At 37.0% G+C, this 22,479-nt stretch overlaps 4 protein-coding genes across 5 annotated transcripts; 3 read left to right on the top strand and 1 right to left on the bottom strand.

Moving 5' to 3' along the window:
* The first annotated feature begins 205 nt into the window (after window positions 1-205).
* On the top strand, window positions 206-9,446 carry LOC125872592 (pumilio homolog 2-like). Its single transcript, XM_049553338.1, has 10 exons — window positions 206-1,165; window positions 2,574-3,006; window positions 3,079-4,060; window positions 4,168-4,309; window positions 4,417-4,524; window positions 4,809-5,021; window positions 5,100-5,210; window positions 5,864-6,058; window positions 8,728-8,902; window positions 8,994-9,446. The coding sequence occupies exons 1-10, from the start codon at window positions 587-589 to the stop codon at window positions 9,029-9,031; spliced, it is 2,976 nt and encodes a 991-aa protein (XP_049409295.1). The 5' UTR covers window positions 206-586; the 3' UTR covers window positions 9,032-9,446.
* Window positions 9,447-11,103: 1,657 nt separating this feature from the next.
* Window positions 11,104-13,902, top strand: LOC125872602 (transcription factor PCL1-like). 2 transcript variants are annotated; one of them, XM_049553348.1, is made up of 2 exons: window positions 11,104-12,212; window positions 13,523-13,902. In XM_049553348.1, exon 1 carries the CDS (start codon window positions 11,254-11,256, stop codon window positions 12,196-12,198), a length of 945 nt encoding a protein of 314 aa, XP_049409305.1. In that variant the 5' UTR covers window positions 11,104-11,253; the 3' UTR covers window positions 12,199-12,212; window positions 13,523-13,902. The 2 variants fall into 2 exon arrangements, with proteins under 2 accessions (XP_049409305.1, XP_049409306.1); XM_049553349.1 differs by having other exon boundaries at window positions 13,518-13,902.
* Window positions 13,903-14,847: 945 nt separating this feature from the next.
* LOC125872593 (protein TOC75-3, chloroplastic) lies at window positions 14,848-19,178 on the bottom strand. The gene is made up of 7 exons (XM_049553340.1): window positions 17,905-19,178; window positions 17,038-17,259; window positions 16,835-16,942; window positions 16,534-16,725; window positions 15,962-16,210; window positions 15,401-15,655; window positions 14,848-15,323 (listed from the first exon to the last, which is right to left on the bottom strand). The coding sequence occupies exons 1-7, from the start codon at window positions 19,081-19,083 to the stop codon at window positions 15,084-15,086; spliced, it is 2,445 nt and encodes an 814-aa protein (XP_049409297.1). The 5' UTR covers window positions 19,084-19,178; the 3' UTR covers window positions 14,848-15,083.
* Window positions 19,179-20,202: 1,024 nt separating this feature from the next.
* Window positions 20,203-21,937, top strand: LOC125872599 (uncharacterized). The gene is made up of 5 exons (XM_049553346.1): window positions 20,203-20,302; window positions 20,388-20,642; window positions 20,761-21,279; window positions 21,378-21,686; window positions 21,793-21,937. Exons 1-5 carry the CDS (start codon window positions 20,221-20,223, stop codon window positions 21,834-21,836), a joined length of 1,209 nt encoding a protein of 402 aa, XP_049409303.1. The 5' UTR covers window positions 20,203-20,220; the 3' UTR covers window positions 21,837-21,937.
* Window positions 21,938-22,479: the final 542 nt, after the last annotated feature.

Here is a 22,479-nt window from a genome sequence, read left to right as displayed (position 1 = left end):
CAAGAACACGAGGTAGACAAACATCACTGTGCTGCACTTTCAACAAGTATCTATCTATAAATATGCACTTATTTTTTCACTTGGTCAATTAGGTCCCTTTAATTAAGGAAAGGTAATTTAATTTATTATTGAGGAATTATTTTCTTATTTTTATATACTCCTATTTCCAAGTAGTAAAAAAAAGAAAATGATAATCTTTTGTAGTGTTGAAAAACAAAACCCTAAAACTACCTTTATAACTACAATTCGCCGCAAAGATTGAATTTTTCTTGCTCTCTCACTTTTTCTCTCTCTCTCTCACAACATATTCAATAAAATCCCCTCAACCTCTTTACACCGCTTTCATTATCTCCATGTTTATACATAACTTTCATGGAGTTATGTGATCAAAGATTGGATTTTTCTTGAATTAAATCTTTGATTTTCATGTTTTGATATGTGGGGTTTTTGATTTTTGGTGTTTGTATCATAAAGTTTTGATTTTTTTAGCTTTCTTGGGTTGCTAGGGTTTGTGGGTATAAATTATATTTTGTTGTGGTGATGAGTGGAGTACTATAAAGTGTTTAATTTTTTTTTTTTGTGAAAGATGCTATCTGAATTTGGTCCAAGTCCAATGCTTGGAAACAATGAGAATTCGTTTGGTGATGAGTTTGACAAAGAGATAGGAATGTCACTTCGTGAACAGAGGAGACAAGAAGCTGATGATCATGAAAAGGAGCTGAATTTGTATAGAAGTGGGTCAGCTCCACCTACTATTGAGGGTTCTTTAAGTGCAGTAGGTGGGTTGTTTAACAATAATGGGTTCAGGTCTGAAGAGGAGCTTAGGTCTGATCCTGCTTACTTATCGTACTATTACGCGAATGTTAATCTTAACCCTAGGTTACCTCCACCACTGTTGTCTAAGGAGGATTGGAGGTTTGCACAGAGGATGCAAGGAGGGAGTTCTGCAATTGGGGATAGGAGGAAGGTGAACAAGAATGATAATGGGAGTAGTAGTGGGAGGTCACTCTTTGCTATGCCTCCGGGGTTTAACTCGATAAAAGCTGAGAACGAGAATGAGTCAGACAAATTGCAGGGTTCAGTAGAGTGGGGTGGTGATGGGCTGATTGGGTTACCAGGACTAGGACTAGGTAGTAAACAGAAGAGCATTGCTGAAATATTTCAGGTGCACACATGAAACTTTGTTAGTTTCAATTTGAACTTTGATTAATGGATGTTTCTTCCATATTGAGGTATCAAATGCTTTAAATATTAGGATTTTTTCTGTAAGAAATAATCTTGTTATTTTTACTGTACAAAGCTGTATGTTTTTGGAATAGAACCAAACAGCTATCTACAGGTTTTTTGGAGGTATTTAGGCATGATTTGAGATTCCAAATTTGTAAAACTCATTTTTGAAATTGTAGTATACTAGAGTATAATGTTCTATGGCTGTATGTGTTCATGATAGCATTTCTACCTTGAAATATTTTGCATATATGTGTGCATTAGTAATTATACTTTTCATTTCTGTCTCTGTTAAACTATTTGTTCATGACATATTTTGATAGATTCATAACTCCATTTACTCAATCATTTAGTTAGGATGATGAAAATATTAGGCACTTATGCGTCTTAAGGAAATTCTGCTATTGATAGTCCTATTTTTTCTTTCTTTTCATTCTACAATCCTTCAAGAACCACCTATAATTGCAAAAATGAGTATAGCATATTCCGTAGATGATACTGGTTTTTGCACTGGCAGGATAAACACAAAATAGTGTAATAACAAGTGATAACTTGAAAACCATAACTCTGTCCAATTAGTGGGTATATGAACATGACAAGTTTTTATTATATATTTGTTTCATCTGTGTATCAGTAGCATATTGTGTCACTTTTTGATGGACCAAGGAATAAGTGGAATGATTAGTTGATGTTTCTTTTAATTAAGATCTGGTCCAGTCATGCTGATTCCACTTTTACTCCATCTGCGTGGATTGAGTTTTTGACTCAATATTTTAAAACCTCTTTGCTTTCCCAAAATCGAGTTCCCTTGGAGAAAAACAGAAGTAGCTGTTTGGTAATTTTCTTCTAACCTTACTGGCAAAACAGTGGAAATGTTCCCTGCTCGTTCTGCAATTACATTCGGCCATGTTATGTCCTTCCTATTTTTGCATCTTTTTTTTGTGCTTGGTGATATGTGTATGGGATTTATTTACCTGTGTATATAACTGGAGTTTTCATACTGTATATAGGGAAGTCTTGGTAATTGCACTGCATCTAGGAAAGTATACCTTTTAGAATGTAATGGAGAATCTTCAACTGCTTGCTGCCTGTCATCTGATTCTTTTTAATATGCCATTCTTATGCTGATATAGATGTCTCTTGTTAATTTTTTCTTCCGTTTTTGTAACTTGAGATCCAACCAATGTAATAAATCGTTAATGATATCTGTTATGTAGTATAAAATTCTAGCTGCAAGGTGAAAAACCCCTTTAGGTTTCTCCAATAGAAAGTGTTACAGTTTGTCAATATTTCTTTTTTTTTTTTGAAATGACCATTCTGATGGGTTATAAATTATGTTACTTCAGGATGACTTGAGCCGTGTGACTCCTGCTCCTGGTCCCCCTTCACGACCAGCTAGCCGCAATGCTTTTGATGAAAGTAGTGATAACTTGGGTTCAGCAGAAGCTGAGCTGTCTCACCTCCGTCATGAGTTTTCAACTTCAGATCCTTTAAGGTCAGTATCTAATGGACAAGGCTCATCTGCTGCTCAACATGTTGGGGCGCCTGCTTCCTTTACATATGCTGCTGCTTTGGGGGCTTCCTTATCAAGAAGCACTACTCCTGATGCCCAGCGCATTGCTAGGGCTCCTAGCCCTTCCCTCACTCCTATCGGTGGAGGAAGGGTAGCCACTTCTGAGAAGAGGAGCGTTAATAGTCCAAATTCATTTAATGGTGTCTCTCACACTGCCGAGTCTGCAGATCTGCTTGCTGCTTTGTCTAGCATGAATCTTTCAAATGGTATGTTAGATATAGATCTTTCTCAGATTGTACACAATGCCTGTTACAAATAATATTCTTACAATTTAACAGGTAGTCAGAATAACTCTCAGCAGCATGCATATCTGAAGAGATCTGAATCTGCTCAGTTTAATATGTCGTCTAAATCTCACTCTGCTAAAGGACCATATATTGACACTGGTGCTGGCAACAAGTCAGACCTTAACAGTTCTAACCTCCATGACGATCTGCACAGATCTGCAGTTGCCTCTAATAATTCTTATGTGAAAGGATCTCAAACGTCCACACTGAATGGTGGAGGTGGTGTACTTTCTCAATATCAGCATATGGATAGTCCTTCCAATTATGGTTTAGGTAGTCATTCCGTCAATCCAGTGACAAGCCATCTTGGCAACTATAATCTGCCTCCTTTGTTTGAAACTGCTGCTGCCGCGTCTGGGATGGCTTTACCTGGAATGGACTCTCGAATGCTAGGGGCATCTCATTTGAACTCTGGTGTCTCAGAGCAGAATCTCGGCAGAATGGGAAATCAAATGTCTGGGAGTGCTTTACAGGCATCCTTCATGGATCCTATGTATCTTCAGTACTTGACAGCTGAATATGTTGCACAGGTTGCCGCACTGAATGATCCTTCGATGGATAGGAACTACATGGGCAATTCCTATATGGACTTGCTTCAGAAAGCTTATCTTGGTAATGCATTATCTCCGAAGTCACAATATGGTGTCCCACTCAGCAGTAAAGGTAGTGGTTCAAGTCATCATGGCTATTATGCCAATCCTGCATTTGGAGTCGGTTTATCATATCCTGGAAGTCCCTTGGCAAGTCCTGTCGTTCCAAACTCTCCAGTTGGTCCTGGTAGTCCAATGAGGCACGGTGATTATAATATGAGGTTCCCTGGTGCAATGAGAAACATAACTTCAGGTGTAATAGGATCATGGCACTTGGATAACATGGAAAACAGCTTTGCTTCCTCTCTATTGGAAGAGTTCAAGAGTAATAAGACCAGGTGTTTTGAGCTTTCAGAAATTACTGGTCACGTTGTCGAGTTCAGGTATCTAGTGAATTTTGTCGTGCATTTTTTTTTACTTAGAATTGTTCCTATTTATTAGTAAGTTGATCAGAAATGATTCTGAAATTGTCTGTATCATATATAATCAGTGCGGATCAGTATGGTAGCCGGTTCATCCAACAAAAACTGGAAACTGCCACCCCTGAGGAGAAAAACATGGTTTTTCAGGAAATTATTCCCCAAGCTCTTACTTTGATGACTGATGTTTTTGGTAATTACGTAATCCAGAAGGTATGCGTAACTTTGGTTTCAGTGTGGAGTGGGAGGTGGATAATGACCACTGTCTTGTGCTCTCTTAGAGTGTTTTGCTTAGACTGACTCAAATACTTCCCTTTCAGTTTTTTGAACATGGAATGGCATGTCAGAGGAGAGAATTGGCTAGCAAGCTCTTTAGCCATGTATTAACACTGAGCCTTCAGATGTATGGTTGCCGCGTGATTCAGAAGGTTCACAGAACTGAATTATAAATTGTTTATGCAGACTTGTTTCCGTTTTATCTTTGGTTCAAAAGATATTTATCCCAATAAGAAAAATAGCTCAAAAGTAATATAACTATTTAAGCAATAATGTTATGTAGTTGCTGGAGATTTATATTTGCTCTGCCAGTGACCCTGATGTGTGATAAATGTTAAAGAGTTCTAACTAATTGGCGGATTATGAGCTGCTTTCCAAGTGTATGAACTCTGTGAGTTCAAAGCTTTGCTCAAACAAAATTTTGGTTCACTTGCAGGCAATAGAAGTGGTAGATGTGGACCAGAAGATTAAAATGGTTGAGGAGCTTGATGGTCATGTCATGCGTTGTGTACGAGATCAGAATGGGAATCATGTCGTCCAGAAGTGTATTGAATGTGTACCAGAAGAACACATTCAATTCATCATCTCTACATTTTTTGGTCAAGTTGTGAATCTCTCCACCCATCCATATGGCTGTCGTGTAATTCAGGTAGATGAGTAATGTGCAGTAGTGTTATTCATCACAGTCATTTGTAGTTTATTTTGAAGAATTTTCTTCATCTGGCAGAGAGTATTGGAACACTGCTGTGATGCAATTACACAAAGTAAAGTGATGGAAGAAATTCTGGGATCTGTTAGCATGTTGGCACAAGATCAATATGGTAATTATGTTATTCAGGTATGTGCTTTTCTGAAATAACCTGCATGCTTTGCTTTTGGAGTATTGTGATGTATCCTGTTCTCCTTCTCATATCCTTTACAACATATTATGGAACAATTCACACAATGCATCCATTTCATAAATTTGATGCGGAAATAGCATATGGAGTCACTTGTTCAAGAAATGTAGTATTGTGCATTTTGATTTGATTTTCCAATGAATGCCTTTTATTTATGTCTAAGAAAATGCTGACCCCGTTAATAAATATCTAAAAGGAGGACTAATACGGTACATTCTCGAAATCGGACTTATAGCAATGTTGGAAGGGTGTGGAAACCTTAACTACCGTGGACATTTGCGTAGCTTCGTTACTGGCGCCAAATATGCTTTCTTTGTAAAGGCAAATGTGGATCTTAGATCAAAGTTATTGTCAATCCATCTTCCATACCTCACTAACCTTCAGTTCTTGCTCCCCTTAGTTATAGTGTTTTTCTTGCTAAAGGACTCGTTATAAGCTTGCTGTGAGGGAAAAAGCTCTTTTTGCTCTTTTCAATTTTTGGAATCCAACCATGCTATGTTTTTTAGTACTCATGTTTCTTTGAAGATTTTTCTCATCTGTTGCTGAGATACCCCCCACCCTCCCCCTTTTATTTTAAATGCAACACTGGCAGCATGTACTGGAGCATGGGAAGCCACACGAGCGTTCTGCTATTATTAAGGAACTAGCTGGGAAGATTGTGCAAATGAGCCAGCAGAAGTTTGCCTCTAATGTTGTTGAGAAGTGTCTAGCTTTTGGTGGTGCCAGCGAAAGGCAGCTCCTGGTGGATGAGATGCTCGGCACGACTGATGAAAATGAACCTCTTCAGGTTTGTCTAAGCTTTATTTTATTTCTAGTCTTAGTTTCAAGTATAATATTGCTGTGTATAATTATTATGTTCCCATTATTCTATACTGCCTTGTACTGGACCTTCTAACATTTTTAACCTCCCCTCATTTGTTTGGCTTGGATCTATGTAATGTTGAGATATCCTCATCAGAGTTTGGGAATAAGGTATAAAATTTCCAACCCTTGGATGTAATAGAGGTTGAGCGTTCTCTATTTTTCTCTTTTTGTAAAATTTAACTCTTATATCTGGTCAAAAACACCAATGTTCATGAATAACATCATTTTACTAGGCCCTTACGGTGGTGCAGGATATTTTGGTACTTGCAGTCTAAGTTGCTCGACTCAACAAAAATGTTGCCACAGTTGGTCGGATCCTTCAAACACACTATATTTGGAGGATCCCACACGCACCCCTCGACATTTTCGAAGTGTCGAGCAACATAGCTTGCAGTTTAGGATGTACGTACCTATTGAATTGGTGAAGCCATGATATTTATACGGTCTTTTCAGTGGTCCCTTATTGTTGTAGCATTCTTGTAACAACCTATTAACTCACAATGCTGAAGATTTGGCTCCTGTGTACTTATTGTGAAGCAGAGCCCAGGTAATAGAATATGATACTAGCAACAACTGGTAATTATATGAGACAGCTCTTAATGTTCATATTGATCTATTATGCACCTTAATATCTCTAGTATTGGTTAGTTCTAATAGGATAAGTGTCTTATTTCTACCATTTAGTATTAATGTATTGTCTACTAATGTATCCATAAACTAGATTGGAGAGATTGGTAGGATATCTAATATTTTTTTCATTTTTTTAGAACAATAGGGTATGGAAGAATTGGAATCTTAGATCAAAACGGTAGGTATGAGAAGAGGCAGGAAAATACTTTAATATACAAGGAGCTCAAAAAACCATGTTACACTGTTCTGTCATTTTCCTTAACTGGATCTCGAGGAACTCCAGAATTGAACAGTGGCCAGAAGCCTTTCTTTTTCTGTATTTGAGTTTGAAGGTATCAGCATGGAGCTTGTTGATAGCTACTCATTTCTGTAAAAGTTGAAGTTGGTGAAAAGTGGCAGCTAGGAAGTTGTTTAGGGTGGTATCACTTCAATTGAAAATGAGAAGTTGTTTAGGTGGTATCACTTCAATTGAAAATGAAATATTGTGTCAAAATTTCTTTTCCCAAGGGCAGGAAGTTTTTAAAGATAAGGCCTTTCACCGTTCTTTGAGAAAGGTAAATATATTATTATATGAAGCATTAAAGAAGACCAGACCTACAAATAAGCTAAAACTAAAAAGAACCCTAATATAATCTTGTAGGGATTCTAAGAGGGTAACTGTAGAGTCTGTTTCATTTACAAGTTTTTCCTTGCACCAAACCAAAACAAACCTTTGCAATTAAACTTGATCTGTTATATTGAGGTGATTTTGTCTTCAAAACATGATACATTCCTTTCGTTTTCACACTGTCCAAATGCAAGATGGAATAGTGCTCCATCAAACTATTTTCCCTTTTCCTTCTCTTTCAGTGCCAATATTGCGACAACCAAGTTGTGGTTTTGAACATCACCCATCGAAACCCCAATATGTTGAGAAAATTAAGCCATAGCAAGGCAATCACCTTACTGTGAATGACGAGGTGGCTAATAAACCAATACTACGAGAATCTTTTCCACACTAGTGGTGCCTGCTGCTCAACTAGAAACCTATTTTTGAAGATCTCCTATGTAAACAAGCCTCTTTGTCCACCAACCATAAGAAGCACTCCACTTTGGAAGGTGCCCGTGTTTTCCAAAAAAATTGAATCCTTGAGCAATGCTTGTTTCGAAGTCCACACTGTGTAGACTGTTCACTTTGTAGCAAGACTTGGCATTAATTATGCTTTACTATGAGTTCTCCGAATCATTTTTTCATTTGGTTCGTGAAGATTACAAAATCGATAGGACATCATTTTGCCTTTTCTTGTGGTACTACATTTAGCCATTCTTGATCCCCTTTCCATTGTTCCAGGATCAGGTGATTGATAAAATTCTGCATGAAGTAAGTAAGCAGTTAGCTTTCATGGCTTAAAAGAAGCGAAGTACTTATTGGTATCATGTAACTCTTTGCCAAACATGGTTTACTTTAATTGTCACAGGAAAGCCTTATAACTCTCCTGTCCATGATATCTTTCAAAATCTCATCCACTTTTGCATCATGGACTCATGGCTGTCTATGGCATCTAACGTGCTATTACTTCTCTCCTTGGATTGACAAATGCATCCAGTTATACTAACCATTTAATGACTTCACTTTTCAAGTCTGCATTTTCCCTTCAAACTGGTTTGACTTGCTAATCTCCGTCACCTCCTTTTCTTGTCTTTTCCATTAAATTTTGTTCATAGGTTTATTATACTAAATTAAGGCTTCACTTTTTCAAGTCCACATTTTTCCTTAAAACTGGCTTGACTTGCTAATCTCCATCTCTTCCCTTCTCTTCTTCTCTCCACTCGTTATAATATTAAGTCAAGGCTTCACTTTTCAAGTCTGCAAGCCTTGCTTATGCATTTCATGTCTGTCTCTGATTGACTATGTCTTAATGTGGATGTCGCCGTTCCTTTCAATTTGTGTTATTTTCTCATTTTTCTTCCTTCTTTACCCAGGCAATGATGAAAGATCAGTTTGCAAATTATGTTGTACAGAAAGTTTTGGAAACGTGCAGTGATCAGCAACGTGAGCTGATCCTTTCTAGAATAAAGGTTCACTTGAATGCTCTGAAGAAATACACTTATGGAAAACACATTGTTGCTCGTGTTGAGAAACTTGTTGCAGCTGGAGGTAAGCAGCTCTTCTGCTTGCATTTGACTAGAACTTTGCCTATCTAGTTGTTACAATGATACTGAATGATTTGCTTTTATGAATGTTGCAGAACGAAGAATTGCTGCTCAGTCTCCAAATCTTGCTTAGCTTTTAGGAAAAAAGTTGTACAGCTGACCGAGGCTAGTTTGAGCTACCTCTCTTCCTTTATTTCCCCCCGTGTCTTGTGCTCTGGCTCTAGAACTCTCTTTGAGGGCAGTATGGGCTGTGATTGCAAATAAAGTTGTTGCTTGTACTAGAGAACTGTATATTGTGTAGTTGGACGTTTATACATAGGATCAGGTATGCTGGGGCTCGGATGTCAAATATTCCTGATAGCCATGCAGAGGAAAAATCAAGTCTCTAAACGGTGTATAAATGATAAAAAAAGTGAGGTAGTTTTTATATCAACAAGACTGTACAAAATGTCGCCATGTGGAAAGTTGATGTTTTAGGTGAAGCCAGAATTTTTATGTATGGTATTGACAATGTTCTATCATGGCCAAGTATGTCTCATTTCCTTCTATGTTTATGTTTGCTGAACTTGCAACTTCACCGCAGTTAGATTCTGCTTAATATTTGCTATGTTCCCTGTGTTGGCTTATGCAAGTCATACTACAACAACATACCAAGTATAATCCCACAAGTTGGGGTCTGGGGAGGATAGATGTACATTCACAGACCTTATCCGTACCTTTGTGAGGTAGAGAGACTGTTTTCAATTGACTCTCAGCTTAAATTTGTCTGAATTAAGGTTAGTTATTGTTGTTGAACTTATACATACTAGTTCAGAGTAGGTTAAAAGCGGATTAATGTTTGGGTAGATAAGTGTGGGGCATTAAAAAGAATCTCTAGTTTGTGAGTGTCTAAATTGTCTTAGCAATACTAAAAATCAGTGATTATTTGTGAGGTAGTAATCATAATTATAAGGAGAAATTGTTATATATGTTTGTTTGGAATTAATAGTTGATTATTAATGTAAGGTGAATACATAGCAAAGAACTAATTCATAATGCACTGGTAAATCTCTTTCATTTTTTTCATAAAAATAATGGTGAGAATTTAACAATATAAAAAGCATACGTGTGTACTAACTACTCGTAAGTCGTAAGCTTCCTCAATCGTCATTACAGTTTTTTATACGTAGTAAATTGGAAATATTCGGCCACTTGTAGTTATTTTATGGGAATTGAGTGCATTGTGAATATGGACGTTAAATATATTGTTAAAAAAGGATTAAAATAAATAAGAGAGTTGATTCTGGATAATATGAGAATCTGCTTCTTTAAAAAGAAAATCTATATATATAGTATATAATAGGTGAGGTCAATTCTTTAAAAGGTAAAATACATAACAAAGTGCAATAAACGTAGGTGGCATATTAAAGAAAGAGCAAATAGTAGTAACTTTAATATTTGATTTATCGTACGTTGGAGCTACGAGCACCATGGCACTAACAAATAAAGTTTACTTAAACTAATATTATTATTTATTACTGTTTTTTTTCATAAAACGTTTCACTCTAAAAGTTACTACTTTTCTTTACGGAGTAACAAATAATATCTTCTCTGTAATTTAAACTTTAAATTTTTTTAATTGTGAATTCGGATATAGAACGCCGTAAATCTATTATGCTCTACTTATAAACCTCAGTAGCATATATGCTCTATTTCAGACCATCACCTCATACACTTTATTAAAATAAATTGGGAAAAGGGTTAAAAATCAGCTATATTCGATCTTGGTTGGACTTTTCCCCCTTAGCTACAAGTCATCGCCACATACGAGGGGTTTAGTCCTTCAAGGCATATGCTAGAACTCTCTTAAACCTACTTGTAACTAAATGAATTAGTTTTAAATTAAATAAAAAGATCTCACATCTAAAAACGCTTATACCTAATAATTTAAGTCGTTACTTCCATTTTCTAGCTAAAGACTTAGAACTGAATGCTGATCATTTGCATTGGATCTCAGTTCATAAAAAGTAAATGTAATTTTGTACAAAAAGGGCGTAATTATACTATTTTTAATAATTCAGGGGGGGGAGTTTTAGGACCTTTAACAAAGAGAAGAGATGAAAAATATCTGGTAAAGCATCCACGCTGGTAGTGGGCCAGTGCCACGTTGCAATGAGATATTGTACTTTTTATTACGCTATCGACCTTTTTCCCTTTTAGCTTATTTATTTCCATTTTCCACCGCCTATCGCTTTCCCATTTCCTCATCTTCTTCGCCTTCTCCATTTTCGTTCATTCAACGGCATCTCTCTCAAATTCGCCGGAATATCTTCTGGTGACCGGAATATAATTTAGTAGTTACAAAATATTGTTACCATGGGTGAAGAAGTGAACCTAACCGACGATGAATACAGCGGTGGTAACGATGACAGACTTCTCTGGGAGGTTGGACTTCCCGACATCGATGATCTCACGCCGTTGACTCTGCAGTTGATTCCCTCGGAACTCGCTGCTGCGTTCAGAATATCGCCGGAATTGTCAAAGACGATGGCCGATGTAAATCGTGCTTCGCAGAATACGTTTTCTTCTCTCCAGAGATGGCACTCACAGGATATGGCTTCGATGAATAACTCATATTTCAAGCCGTTTAGCTATGAGAGGACTAGAGAAGAGACTGTTACTGAAAGAGATGAAACGGATCTGATAAGAGAGGGATCCGACCCGAGGAAGCTCCGACGGGTTGAATCCGGAGGCACTGAGGAGGGTGATTCATCTCTGTGTAACGAGAATTTTGCGGATGATTCCTCTGCTAAGACTCCGAAGCGGCCCAGACTTGTTTGGACGCCGCAGTTACACAAGCGTTTTATTGAAGTGGTGGCGCACTTAGGTATCAAAGGGGCTGTGCCGAAAACAATTATGCAGCTTATGAATGTGGAAGGATTGACGAGAGAGAACGTAGCAAGTCATTTACAGAAATACAGATTGTATACGAAGAGAATGCAGCCGAACGAGGGTCCTTCTTCGTCTGATCATTTGTTTACTTCCACACCGGCGGCAGAGAGTATGCGTGAGTCCAGTGAGGGTGGTCACCTGCGCAATACTAATGGCCACATGGCAACGCCAACTCTGATGCCGTACCAACCACAAATGGTGCCTATGCCAATGATGGGAATGCCAAATGGAGGACATGTAGGCATGCCTGTTGGTTACGGGGGTGGACCGCCACTTGGGTTTCATCATCACTATAATATGGTGCCGCAGCGGGACTGGTCTGGAAATAATTTTGGTTACTATCATCCTGTTGCTTCTAATGATAAGTAGCTCCAGAAGCTGGGGTAAGGTCCTTTAATTATCCGAGCTGCCAAGTCCTAAAATGTTTATTTGAGTATTTTTGAGGAAAAAGTTATCATTTTTTTGGATAGATTTCCGAACTCAATTATTTACAATTGCTTGTAGAGGGATGAATACTGATTTAAGTTATCAGAAGTCTGACTTGGTGGTTTGCAACTAGGACAACGAGTTTGAGCATATAATCTTGCATTTGTGGTAAAGAAAATAAATTTGCATTGATCAATCTGGTAAACAATCAATCAAGTATACCTAGGTCCCAAACTAGTTGTGTTGGCTATATGAGTCCTTTAACGGTTCCACTCCTTTATAGTTCCGATACTGAATCATTTATCTTTTAAAGCAAATTAGAAGTTCTTTAGAAGTAGAAGTTTTCTAAATATCAAGCTTTTTTTTTATGGAAACACAAGTTTCTAGCCAGTCTAAAAGGTCTCCTGTCAAATACTAGACTTATTTCCCTAGCTTTCCTGTTAGCTCTTTGTTTCTGACTGTAGGTTCCTAACTCGAAAGATCTTCTAACATAACAGAAGAATTCATAGAATAATATATGTAATTCACTTTTTCCTTGTGTATTGGTCAGTACTGTGGTTTACATGTTTGTGTTCTGGCACTCTCTTCATATATGAATTTGGAGGTGAATCCATGATTTTTGTAGAAATGAGAGAAAGCAACTTAGGATCACCCCACTACTCATAGTCCATAGATCTTGTGTTCTGCTCATATTCATGGTTTTTTAGTGTATTCAGTTGTGAAACTTAATAAAGCTGAAAGACTTTCATACGAAAGCTTGCAGATTTTATTTTTGGGTTTTACAATTACAATAGCTTGCAGATGTCATTTTTGGGCTTTAGGACTTGAAGGTAGAATGCTTCTGTAGAGGGTTGGGGATATTGACCATTTTATCTGGGAGTAAGACTGGCAAAAGTGGTCTCGGTCATAGCATATTAAGAGATTATTGCCATGGAAAGATATTATTGTGTAGTACAGATCGTGTTGGGTGAATATGCCTTCTCAGCATCTGTAAAGTAAGATATTAGAAGTAACTTCTTTGCTATTCTTTTGAATTGATGCAAACAAAGATGGAAGGACAAATTAAGTAAATAGGAGAGCTTCATTTATTCATGTTAGGCATTTTTCTTGGTTTCTGTTTCTGATGAGCAGAGATGCTTTCGCAGATCAGACGAGCATTCTACACATCTGGAAAATTCTATGGCATGCCTTATTACATGTACTTATGTTTTATTGAAAATTTAGTCATTATAGAACAGCTCCCAACATAACTTCATTTGTAGTGCAGACCTGCAAATCATGGAGGAATCATGGCAGATTCATGTGGTGGTGTTCTCTGGTAAAATCTGGGACAAATTTGAGTTAGACAGCAGATAGGCAGTTGGTCTGATTTATCCTTGCGATGCATTTTAGTTGTCTTTTTCCTGAAATATGTCTCGTCCAGCAGCAGCAAATCGTTTGCAGTACAACACCGACGTGTCCTTTGAATGCTAAATGGTGTATCGTTTTTGTAGTAATGGGTGTGTTGAACCTTCTTTTTCCGCAATGATCTAGAGAGTAATATAAAACGTTGTCAGCAGCCCGAACATATTGGGTATTTGAATCTTCATCCTTCTTTTTCTTCTTCTTTCACTCTTCTTCTATAAGAAATTAATTATTTGCTCCATATTTTGTCAACATATTTTATGTCTCCTTAGTTTTGTGCTTGCTTCAAATTCTGTAATAGGAGGAAGAACTTGTCTGTACATATTATTGGAGTGATTCTAGCATATATTTTCGTAATTCACCTAGATTTTGCTGCCCCGGTTCCCTAATATGACAAACTTGATAATCAAATCATTGGGAGGATACAGTAACTGAATTTCTTATACTGTCTTTGTTGAATTAAGTTGCTGAATTTCTGTTGAATTAAGTAATTGTATGTCTCACCTTCATATTTATTGTATATATTTCTTATGTTCATCTACTTCGCGACTAAAATTATATGGGGATTAAATCTGTGAGAGCTATAGATGACTTTTTTGTGCATCATTTTGTTGACAATTACATGGAAGCGTTGGTTCCTTCATTTGTCCTGCTTTGAGCCTTCTATTATGGCAGATGTATTTCCCTACATAGGTTATTTGTATGTATGCTTGTATGAACTATCTTTTAGTGAGTGTCTGGTTTGTACTGTTTCCTCTTTCAAAAAATATGGAGTAGGTAAAATTCAGCAGCCCTATCCTGCTGGTATAAGATTCTGTGTATTCAAAAGTTTGAAATTTAATCAAGCTCTGCAACTCTTGTTGTATTTACTTTGCTATTCTTTGAATAATTGATGAAATCTCTTGAAATATAATTTACTTCTGCAATTCTTTGTATTTACCTTAACCAAAGTTGTAATTATTGCACACAATTTGCTTATATAGTTGCCATTTAGGTTTTATCTTAAGATGATGCTTTCTCTACTCTAGTGTTGATGATCATCCAGAAATCTTGTGAAAAATAGTTAAATTATGTATTGTCAATAGAAATAGATATTGTCATTATAAATCATCTCATAACGGCAGATTCCAATCAAAGCAATTACTACTTAGTTATTTCAAGAAACCCCACCAAGGGAAAGAAATGAAATTTTGGAACAAGAAATGCACAAATTCCTATATTACATTTTTTGGGTTACACGAATGAAGCATCAAAGCTAGAGAGGATACTCACTTTCTTTCAACAAGGTTCTAACCATAATCTTAGAAGATCTTTTACCAAACAAAGTTTTAGAGTTTACCGAATACCAAACTCAACCGTGTGTAGTTCTTGACTCATTAAATCCGACTAGCTGCAAAAAAAGGATCTGACCACGAAATCTGAAACTAGAATCTCTCTCCAAAACGGAAGAATACTGCCCCAGTTCCAGAATTGTGGTCAACAGCATATTCTGCTCGTACTAGACCTAGTTTTACTCCGACACCATATGAGGAGCCATGACCCATCCTCCTATAGACCTCTGTTGGGTTTCCTTTGACATCTTTTGAAGTCCCAAGATCATTTCCATGTTCTGCAAATGCATACACATGTGTGTTTCTAACAGGTATCCGCAGCTCAGCAGCCAACTGGAGGAAGCATTGCAACCACTACATTAGATAAGTTTTGTAGCAAAAACTGAGAAAATAGTACAAACCATACATACCTCAACAATATTTCTAGCTGCACCTATCTCTCCCATATTGTAACCCCGGACTGAATAAGGTCCCCCAAGTGTGAAAGCATCATAACTGGGAAGATCTCCAACACATCCACCGTAATGGCCATGGAGGACTAGAACAGGTGGTGGAGCCTTACCAGCACCTTCTTCTACTTGCTTTAACTGGATAAATTGGGTCATTGTCAGCTGGTGACGGTTAAAGAAAGGGAACTTAGTGCCCACTCCAAGTCCTTGATCGACCTGTAACACAATAACTACATTAGAATCCATAAAAGAAATGTAACCAGATATTATATCCAAGATCTCGTACATCTACAGCATGAATTAGAGGGCTTGTCAGAGTAGCAACAAAAGTCACAAGGTAAATGGACTTCTGGAGCATAGGAAACAGTCAATTATTAAATGTTATGAGATAATTTCCCAATGAAAGCCGACCAGTTGCTGCTATGCATTTTTTATTACGAAAGCCCAAAAGCTACTCCAAACTTTGATTTGCAAAACAAACTCAATGAGTGAAGACAAAACAAAAACAGAAACTAATCTTACCTGGAACACATTCCTCTCACCAACTATTGTCCCATTTATGAACTTGGTGTTATCTCGTGTAATGTTAGCTTGTAAAAATGCCATGCGGTCAATGCCAGTTTCACTAAGGGTAGTGGGAGGTCCATCTGCACTAATTCCACCACTTGGCAATACCCTCTGTCCACGAGCAGAGATGTGGCTGCTTTCATCACGTGTTGTTATTTCTTCCATCACAAGTCCATAAGTGAATTTACTCTGACGAGTGAAATTCTGCAGCAAACAAATGGTTAAATGCATACGGTAATTAGTACATTATCTATGTGAAACTTTTATCAGTCCCAAACGAGTAATCAAAACAGACACTCTATACTGTCCTATGAATACGACTTCCGAGCTTTATCAAAAAAAAAAAATTAATACCAACTTCCATAATATTCAACAAGTCATTTAAGCACCCACGAGAGAGATCCTTTTTTTGTTGAATTTTGCTATTAACCACCAAATGCTATAAAGGTTCTCTACAAATTAGACAAACATTTCATAACGGAGACCTGTTGGCCAGATGCATCACAGTTATACCAGTGTTGGCATACCTCAGTAATGTTGGCTTTAAGTCCAGCGCGATCAACCCAAATGGGAGGGACTTCATCTACTCCAGGCCCCCCAGTAAAGACAGGACTCAACTTTCTGCTGTTGAAGCAGCTAGTACGGAGTGTACGGTTTCGAGGATTATAAACACCATCTAAATAAGGATGAACATACTCCAACTTAAATGCAAGATCATCCTGTAAAAAAGATTAGGTTGGGATCATTACTAATGTGTAAGACACCACAAAAAAGGACAGCAGAACACAACCAAAAGCATCAACAACGAAAACATAATGAAACAATAACCTGAGGATTGAGGAAGTTACTAGTAGTAACTGAACCAAGAATTGAGCGATTGAGCCCGTAAAGATTCCGATGCTCAAATGAAACAGTTCCACCTGGTTGAATTGAAGCCTGAATGCATGACACAGAAAATGAAGGCACTTAGCAGTGGGCTAACAGTAGTAATCCGTACCAAAACTATGCAGTTCAGATGTTTAATGGTGTACCAATGTGGGGCGACCTCCACGTCCTGGGACAATGCTCCATTCAGTACTGACTTCAGCTGACTTCTGTTCCAATTCCTTAAGCTTAATTTCAACAATTATCCCTCCCTCATTCTTTTCATCGGGGCGAGGGTTGACTTCAATATTAGAGAAGAGGGCTAGAGAATTTATATTTCTCAAAGCTTGTTTTCCAGCTTCAATGTTGAAAACTTTCCCTTGACGAAGCTAAATTATCACACATTGTTAGAGCCATGTTAATCCCAAATTGCAGGCTTCAGTGCATAAGAGCACAAAAAGACTAGAATTGAAGTATACACGTAAAATGCTACACCAAAGTGCAGAAATGTCGAAAGAAATTTTGATAAGAAAAATCACTTTAGACCAATACTGTATTTTACTGAATAAGAACCAAAAGATATAGGACCACTAAGCATGCTACAGACCAGTAAGAGATATGAGATTTAACAGAATACTCAAATCATCAACCTGTACCAGAAGTGTAGTAAAAAATTAAAACGATGAAGCAAAAAATTATTGTAGTACCTCCATCAGCAGAATAATAATATAGCACTTTAAGAAACAACAATGACTATGCATTAATCAAATTTATGTTTATTAGTGAATCAAACCAAACAAAATTAAAATCAATCCAATGAAGGAAACCCCGCAATTCAAAAGCATAACATGCACAACTCTCATTCAGCTCTGGCATGTAGTGAAGCAGTCGTTCTTTTATAAATACAATGATACTAACAAAATGCAACATGGGAACCAAATTTAATAGCATGTCAGAAAAATGCAAGTTTTTTTTCTTTTAAAAAACTAACTTAAAAATTCAAACGAAGTCCACTGCATTAAAGAAATTCTTACCTGCCTAGGCAATTCTCTCCGGACGACCGGATACTGAGTGTTACCTTCACATACATTGCCCAGCTTATCCTGAAACTGAATTACCATTTGAGTAATATCCCCTTCCACCACCTCACAAACAACCTCCTTTGTATTCAAATTTCCAAAGTTCACTACTTGAGCACAAGCATACCCATTGTCATGATACCACTGCTGCACTTTATCCCTAATCTTCTGCAGCAACCTGGCACTAACTGTTCCTTTTTCCCTCAACAACTGCAAAATTTCCCTTTGCACAGACACCGGCAACAAACATGGCCTAGACCTTTCAATCCTCCTCCTATAATCCTGTTCCTGGCTATTAAAGTACTCCAATTTCTCCTTCTCCGTCATGTCTGCATCCATCTCTATGGGCTTCGACTGTGGCATTAGCCCAACATTGATACACCTAAACTTATCAGCTGACTGCCAAGTGCTTTCCAAGAAGGATATAGTAACCCCGACTGTCCCATCAGGGTTAGTCTTCGCATCAAGATCAACTTTTTCAAACATTCCACTGGTTGCTAGCGTTTCTAGCTCTTTCTGGAGCTGCGCCTTTGTGTAAACACCACCTGGCCGCAAGGATAGCATTTCGAAGAACGAATCCTCCGTCCCAACCGTCGACCCACGACGGCGGTCGAAGAAAAGGATGTCGGAAACCTTATACTTCTTAAACCCACTGAGCTTGTTCAGCTGTACCACAATATTCGCCGGCAATCCATGCGAATCCCATTCCTGTGATTCCTCTTCTCCTGCAATCGCGGCAGGAGAGAAAATCTTCGACCAGAAACTATCTCCACCGCCTCCACCTCCACCTCCACCGCCATAACCACCTCCTCCGGATCCACCACCACCGTTCCCACTGACGAGAACATTAGACACACCACTGGAGAGCGCGTAAAGACCAGCACCAATGGCGGCGGAGGTTTTCACCACATTTTGGAGCTGTTCTGAGGCAAAAATGTTAGAATTATCACGGGTGTTTGAGGATGAGGGTTTAGGGTTTTGCGAAGATGAAAATGTCGGTAGTTTTGACTTGATTTTAAGGGGATGGAGTGAAGCAGCAGTGACAGAGGTACCGGTGGTTGTGTTAGCTGAATTGAGCCGGCGGTGAGAACGGTTGACGGGAATTGCAAGACCATGAGCGGCGATGGACGCCATCGCAGGAGATAATGGAGAGTGAAGAAATCGAGAATGCTGATTTTCTACACTTTTGAAAAGGGTAATATGAGTGTACCGATTAGGATATTTCAGGATGGACCCGATTACGCCATTGGGTGGGCTTTCACTGTCCAATCAATATGAATCCTGGCCCATGAATCAAAATTTGAAATATCGAGGCCCCAACAAAACGAAGGTTCATTCTCTGTTGCGGAAGTTGGGATTTTCACTAATGAAATTCAAATTATGAAGAAGTAGACAAACTAATTAGGTAAAATAGGTTCGACATCTACTATATATACATAAGAAAATTATTTTAAATATGTATAATTCTTCGCTTAAGGGAGTTTGGATGAACCCTGACCATAAGATAGCTCTATCTCTGATCATTAGTGCAATAATAACACACTCAGTGTAATGTCATAAGTAAGACTTAAAAAGAACATGTATGTATATGCAAATTTTATTGCTACCTTGAAAGGAGAGTGACTGTCTTTCAAATTCTTATTACCCCAAAGATAATAGAGTAGTATATTATCACTATATTTGAAATAGTTCTAAGCTAAACAATATATATGTACCCAACATTTTTTTCTCATCTCAATACAAATAAAATTTCCATTAATCAAGATTCAAGACCACTTAATCTAAAAAATATTTGATGTTTTTAGAGTCAACAATTATATAGTGAACTTAAAATGCCAAGTTTCTTCTTATTTTCTTCTTCTTTTTTTAGTGAAAAAAAAAATTCTTTAGTTATTTAAATAACCAAACTGTTTCTTGTCATGAAATTTTTGTCTCTAAACATGATGTTTGGACATAATTATCTTATCCCATGACATGAGGCTAACATAAAGGAAATTAGTTACTCTGAAGACAAGGTCAATTCCTATTTCAAATCAAAAACATTCTTAAAAATATATATGCATCTTTAATCTATCGCCATTTGTAAATTAGCAACAAACACTTTGATTAAATAACACTAATTGGCTTTTAATTTCCAACCAGAGGAACCCGCAAACCATGCTTTAGCTATCGTTGAATTCATATGTACGAAAAGGCGAAGAAAAAACTCAAACTCACAAAGAAAGAAAAGATTTCAAGGTATCTCATAAAAAAAAACAAAAAAAAATACGTATGGCTCAACTTGAAAAGTTTTCACACTCATCCAGAAGTAGTCCCAAGTCTAATTCAACAACTTTTGAACAACTTTTACCAGGTTAATACTCTAAAGAGCATAAACAATTTTAATTTTTTGTTATTTCTATATTTAGTGGCTTAATTTAACACTAATTTTGTATTAGGAAATGAAAGGAGTTGGTCAACAAGTTCATCCCCAACAGCTTATTATGATCATGAAGAATATACACCAACTCATGGCAAGAAATCAGTTATCTCCAAAGTAAAAGAAAAGGCAAAAAAACTCAAACACAGTTTAAGTGGTAGGAAAAAAATGCAAGAAAATGATGTTCATGATGACAATAACGCACCTTCATGGGGTGTTACGTTGGATGACGATGATGAAGAAGATGTAGATCCTGAATATCTTGGTGCTCCAAGTAATATGTTCTTAACATTACTCCGTTATTATTTATACGAACATCCTCATTATTGGTACAACAAATCTAGTTGATCGAAACGTATGTTATTATCTATAACTTTTGTGTTTTTGTTTAGTGTATGAATCAGAATTGGCACCTGAGCCATTAAAGGAGGCAGCACGACAACATCCACGAGCAGATCCAGTGTTATCTGAGAAACATGTTACTCCTAGAAGCATCAAACGCAATCAGGTTTTTGAACACGATAATAATATGGAGAAATTACTTGATAGTCCAAGTAAAACCATAACAGAAACTGTTACGGAGAGATTGGCACCAGCTTATGCTGCAGTATCTGATGCAACACACGTGTTTGCTTCTAAAATCTCAAATCTCACTCTATCAAACACCGATAACCATGAATCTGATATCCAAAAAACACCAAAAAATGTTCACTTTGCTAATGTGAATAAATTGGGACAAAATGTAGACCAAAATGCTAACGCTCTTACAAGTCCAGTTAAAAAATGGGACAAAGGTATTTCAGTGAAAGAGTACTTTGCAGAAAAGTTTGAGCCCGGTGAAGGCGAAAGATCACTTTCACAGATCATAACTGAGGCTATGAGCCCTAGGCATTCATCTTCCAGTGATATAGGTAACGTTAAATGTATACGTGCTATATCTCTTTAAGGAAATTAAAGCCTATTTCGCACATTAAAACTATTTCACTGCTCTGTTTTTTGTTGCTAATAGGTATAATGGAGAAAATGAAGGGGGCTGTAACTTCATTTATTCAGCCTGAATTTTCCCCAAAATCATCAACAATAAAAAGCATCAAATCAGCATCAGCTTCCAATATTCCAGTTTCTACAAGTGACATAATGTCTCCTAAGAATGTAATTATCGCTAGGAATAATAATTTGCCTCAGGATAATCCCATTACTATGCCTCATAAGAGTCATTTATCTACTACTAATGACCCTTCATCAATATCACAAATTCCTGAGTTCCACAGTGCAAGATCATCACCACTCATTCCTATCTCCTCCAGTAGTCAAGAAGGTAATTAATCATTCTAATTGAAATGCTTAGTTTACTAATTACTTATTAATAAGCATGGAAAAATTATTTAGTTTCTAATGAAGGAATTTTTTTTAATTTATTGCAGTTATTGAGGAACAAAACCATGAGAGGATTCTCCAACCAAACTGAAATTAATTAAGACTGGTTACAGACATCTCCAAAATAAAATAAAGAATCAATCTACTGATTCTGAAGTTTAGTTTTGTGTATTAGTCAGCAAAATAAATAAAGAAAATGTTGTATTTTTTTTAGTTTAAAACCAAAATAGGAATTACATAACGGACTTGAGCATTTTCCTGCTTTATTGAGCCTTCTGAGGCTAGATTTTGGGGTTGCTTGACACTCTAAAAGTCTTCGATCAAATGGAAGGATGGATGGATGTCTTTAGCGACTTTTGTTTGATGATTAGTAGGAAAAGTTCCTCGAGTTTTGGTAGATCTTATAAGAAACATTGTTGCTATGTATGAGCAACAAGAAGTTTTCTTAGTGGTATTATATTTTTGATGATTTTGTAAGAAAACTCTATACGTACGTACATTTGTATACTTGTAAATGTATGTTAATATGTTGCATATCAATATATAATAATAATAATAATAATAATGCATTTGTCCATGATTCTTAGCTGAGAACTTTAACACTCAATTGACATAAATTGGCTATGGTTTCAATTGTTTTCATCCAAACTTGATCACAATTCGAATCGTAAATAGGGAAAAAGTTCAAGCAACTTTGTTGCTCTGATTAACATAAACTTTTTTTATTGATTTCT

Source organism: Solanum stenotomum, chromosome 8 (genome assembly GCF_019186545.1).
Source record: "Solanum stenotomum isolate F172 chromosome 8, ASM1918654v1, whole genome shotgun sequence".
Classification (NCBI taxonomy): domain Eukaryota; kingdom Viridiplantae; phylum Streptophyta; class Magnoliopsida; order Solanales; family Solanaceae; genus Solanum; species Solanum stenotomum.
This window is presented reverse-complemented; position numbering and strand designations above follow the sequence as displayed.

What these genes read in the sequence shown, in the direction of transcription:
- LOC125872592 (XM_049553338.1), top strand. Translation starts at nt 587, where the DNA reads ATGCTATCTGAATTTGGTCCAAGTCCAATGCTTGGAAACAATGAGAAT. An exon ending in GGTCACGTTGTCGAGTTCAG is followed by an intron (nt 4,061 to 4,167) that starts GTATCTAGTGAA and finishes ATATATAATCAG; the next exon opens with TGCGGATCAGTATGGTAGCC. An exon ending in ATGAAAATGAACCTCTTCAG is followed by an intron (nt 6,059 to 8,727) that starts GTTTGTCTAAGC and finishes TTCTTTACCCAG; the next exon opens with GCAATGATGAAAGATCAGTT.
- LOC125872599 (XM_049553346.1), top strand. Translation starts at nt 20,221, where the DNA reads ATGGCTCAACTTGAAAAGTTTTCACACTCATCCAGAAGTAGTCCCAAG. An exon ending in TTTTGAACAACTTTTACCAG is followed by an intron (nt 20,303 to 20,387) that starts GTTAATACTCTA and finishes ATTTTGTATTAG; the next exon opens with GAAATGAAAGGAGTTGGTCA. An exon ending in CTCCTCCAGTAGTCAAGAAG is followed by an intron (nt 21,687 to 21,792) that starts GTAATTAATCAT and finishes AATTTATTGCAG; the next exon opens with TTATTGAGGAACAAAACCAT.
- LOC125872593 (XM_049553340.1), bottom strand. Translation starts at nt 19,083, where the DNA reads ATGGCGTCCATCGCCGCTCATGGTCTTGCAATTCCCGTCAACCGTTCT. An exon ending in TTAAAGCCAACATTACTGAG is followed by an intron (nt 16,211 to 16,533) that starts GTATGCCAACAC and finishes TGTTTGCTGCAG; the next exon opens with AATTTCACTCGTCAGAGTAA. An exon ending in CAGCTAGAAATATTGTTGAG is followed by an intron (nt 15,324 to 15,400) that starts GTATGTATGGTT and finishes TGCTTCCTCCAG; the next exon opens with TTGGCTGCTGAGCTGCGGAT.
- LOC125872602 (XM_049553348.1), top strand. Translation starts at nt 11,254, where the DNA reads ATGGGTGAAGAAGTGAACCTAACCGACGATGAATACAGCGGTGGTAAC.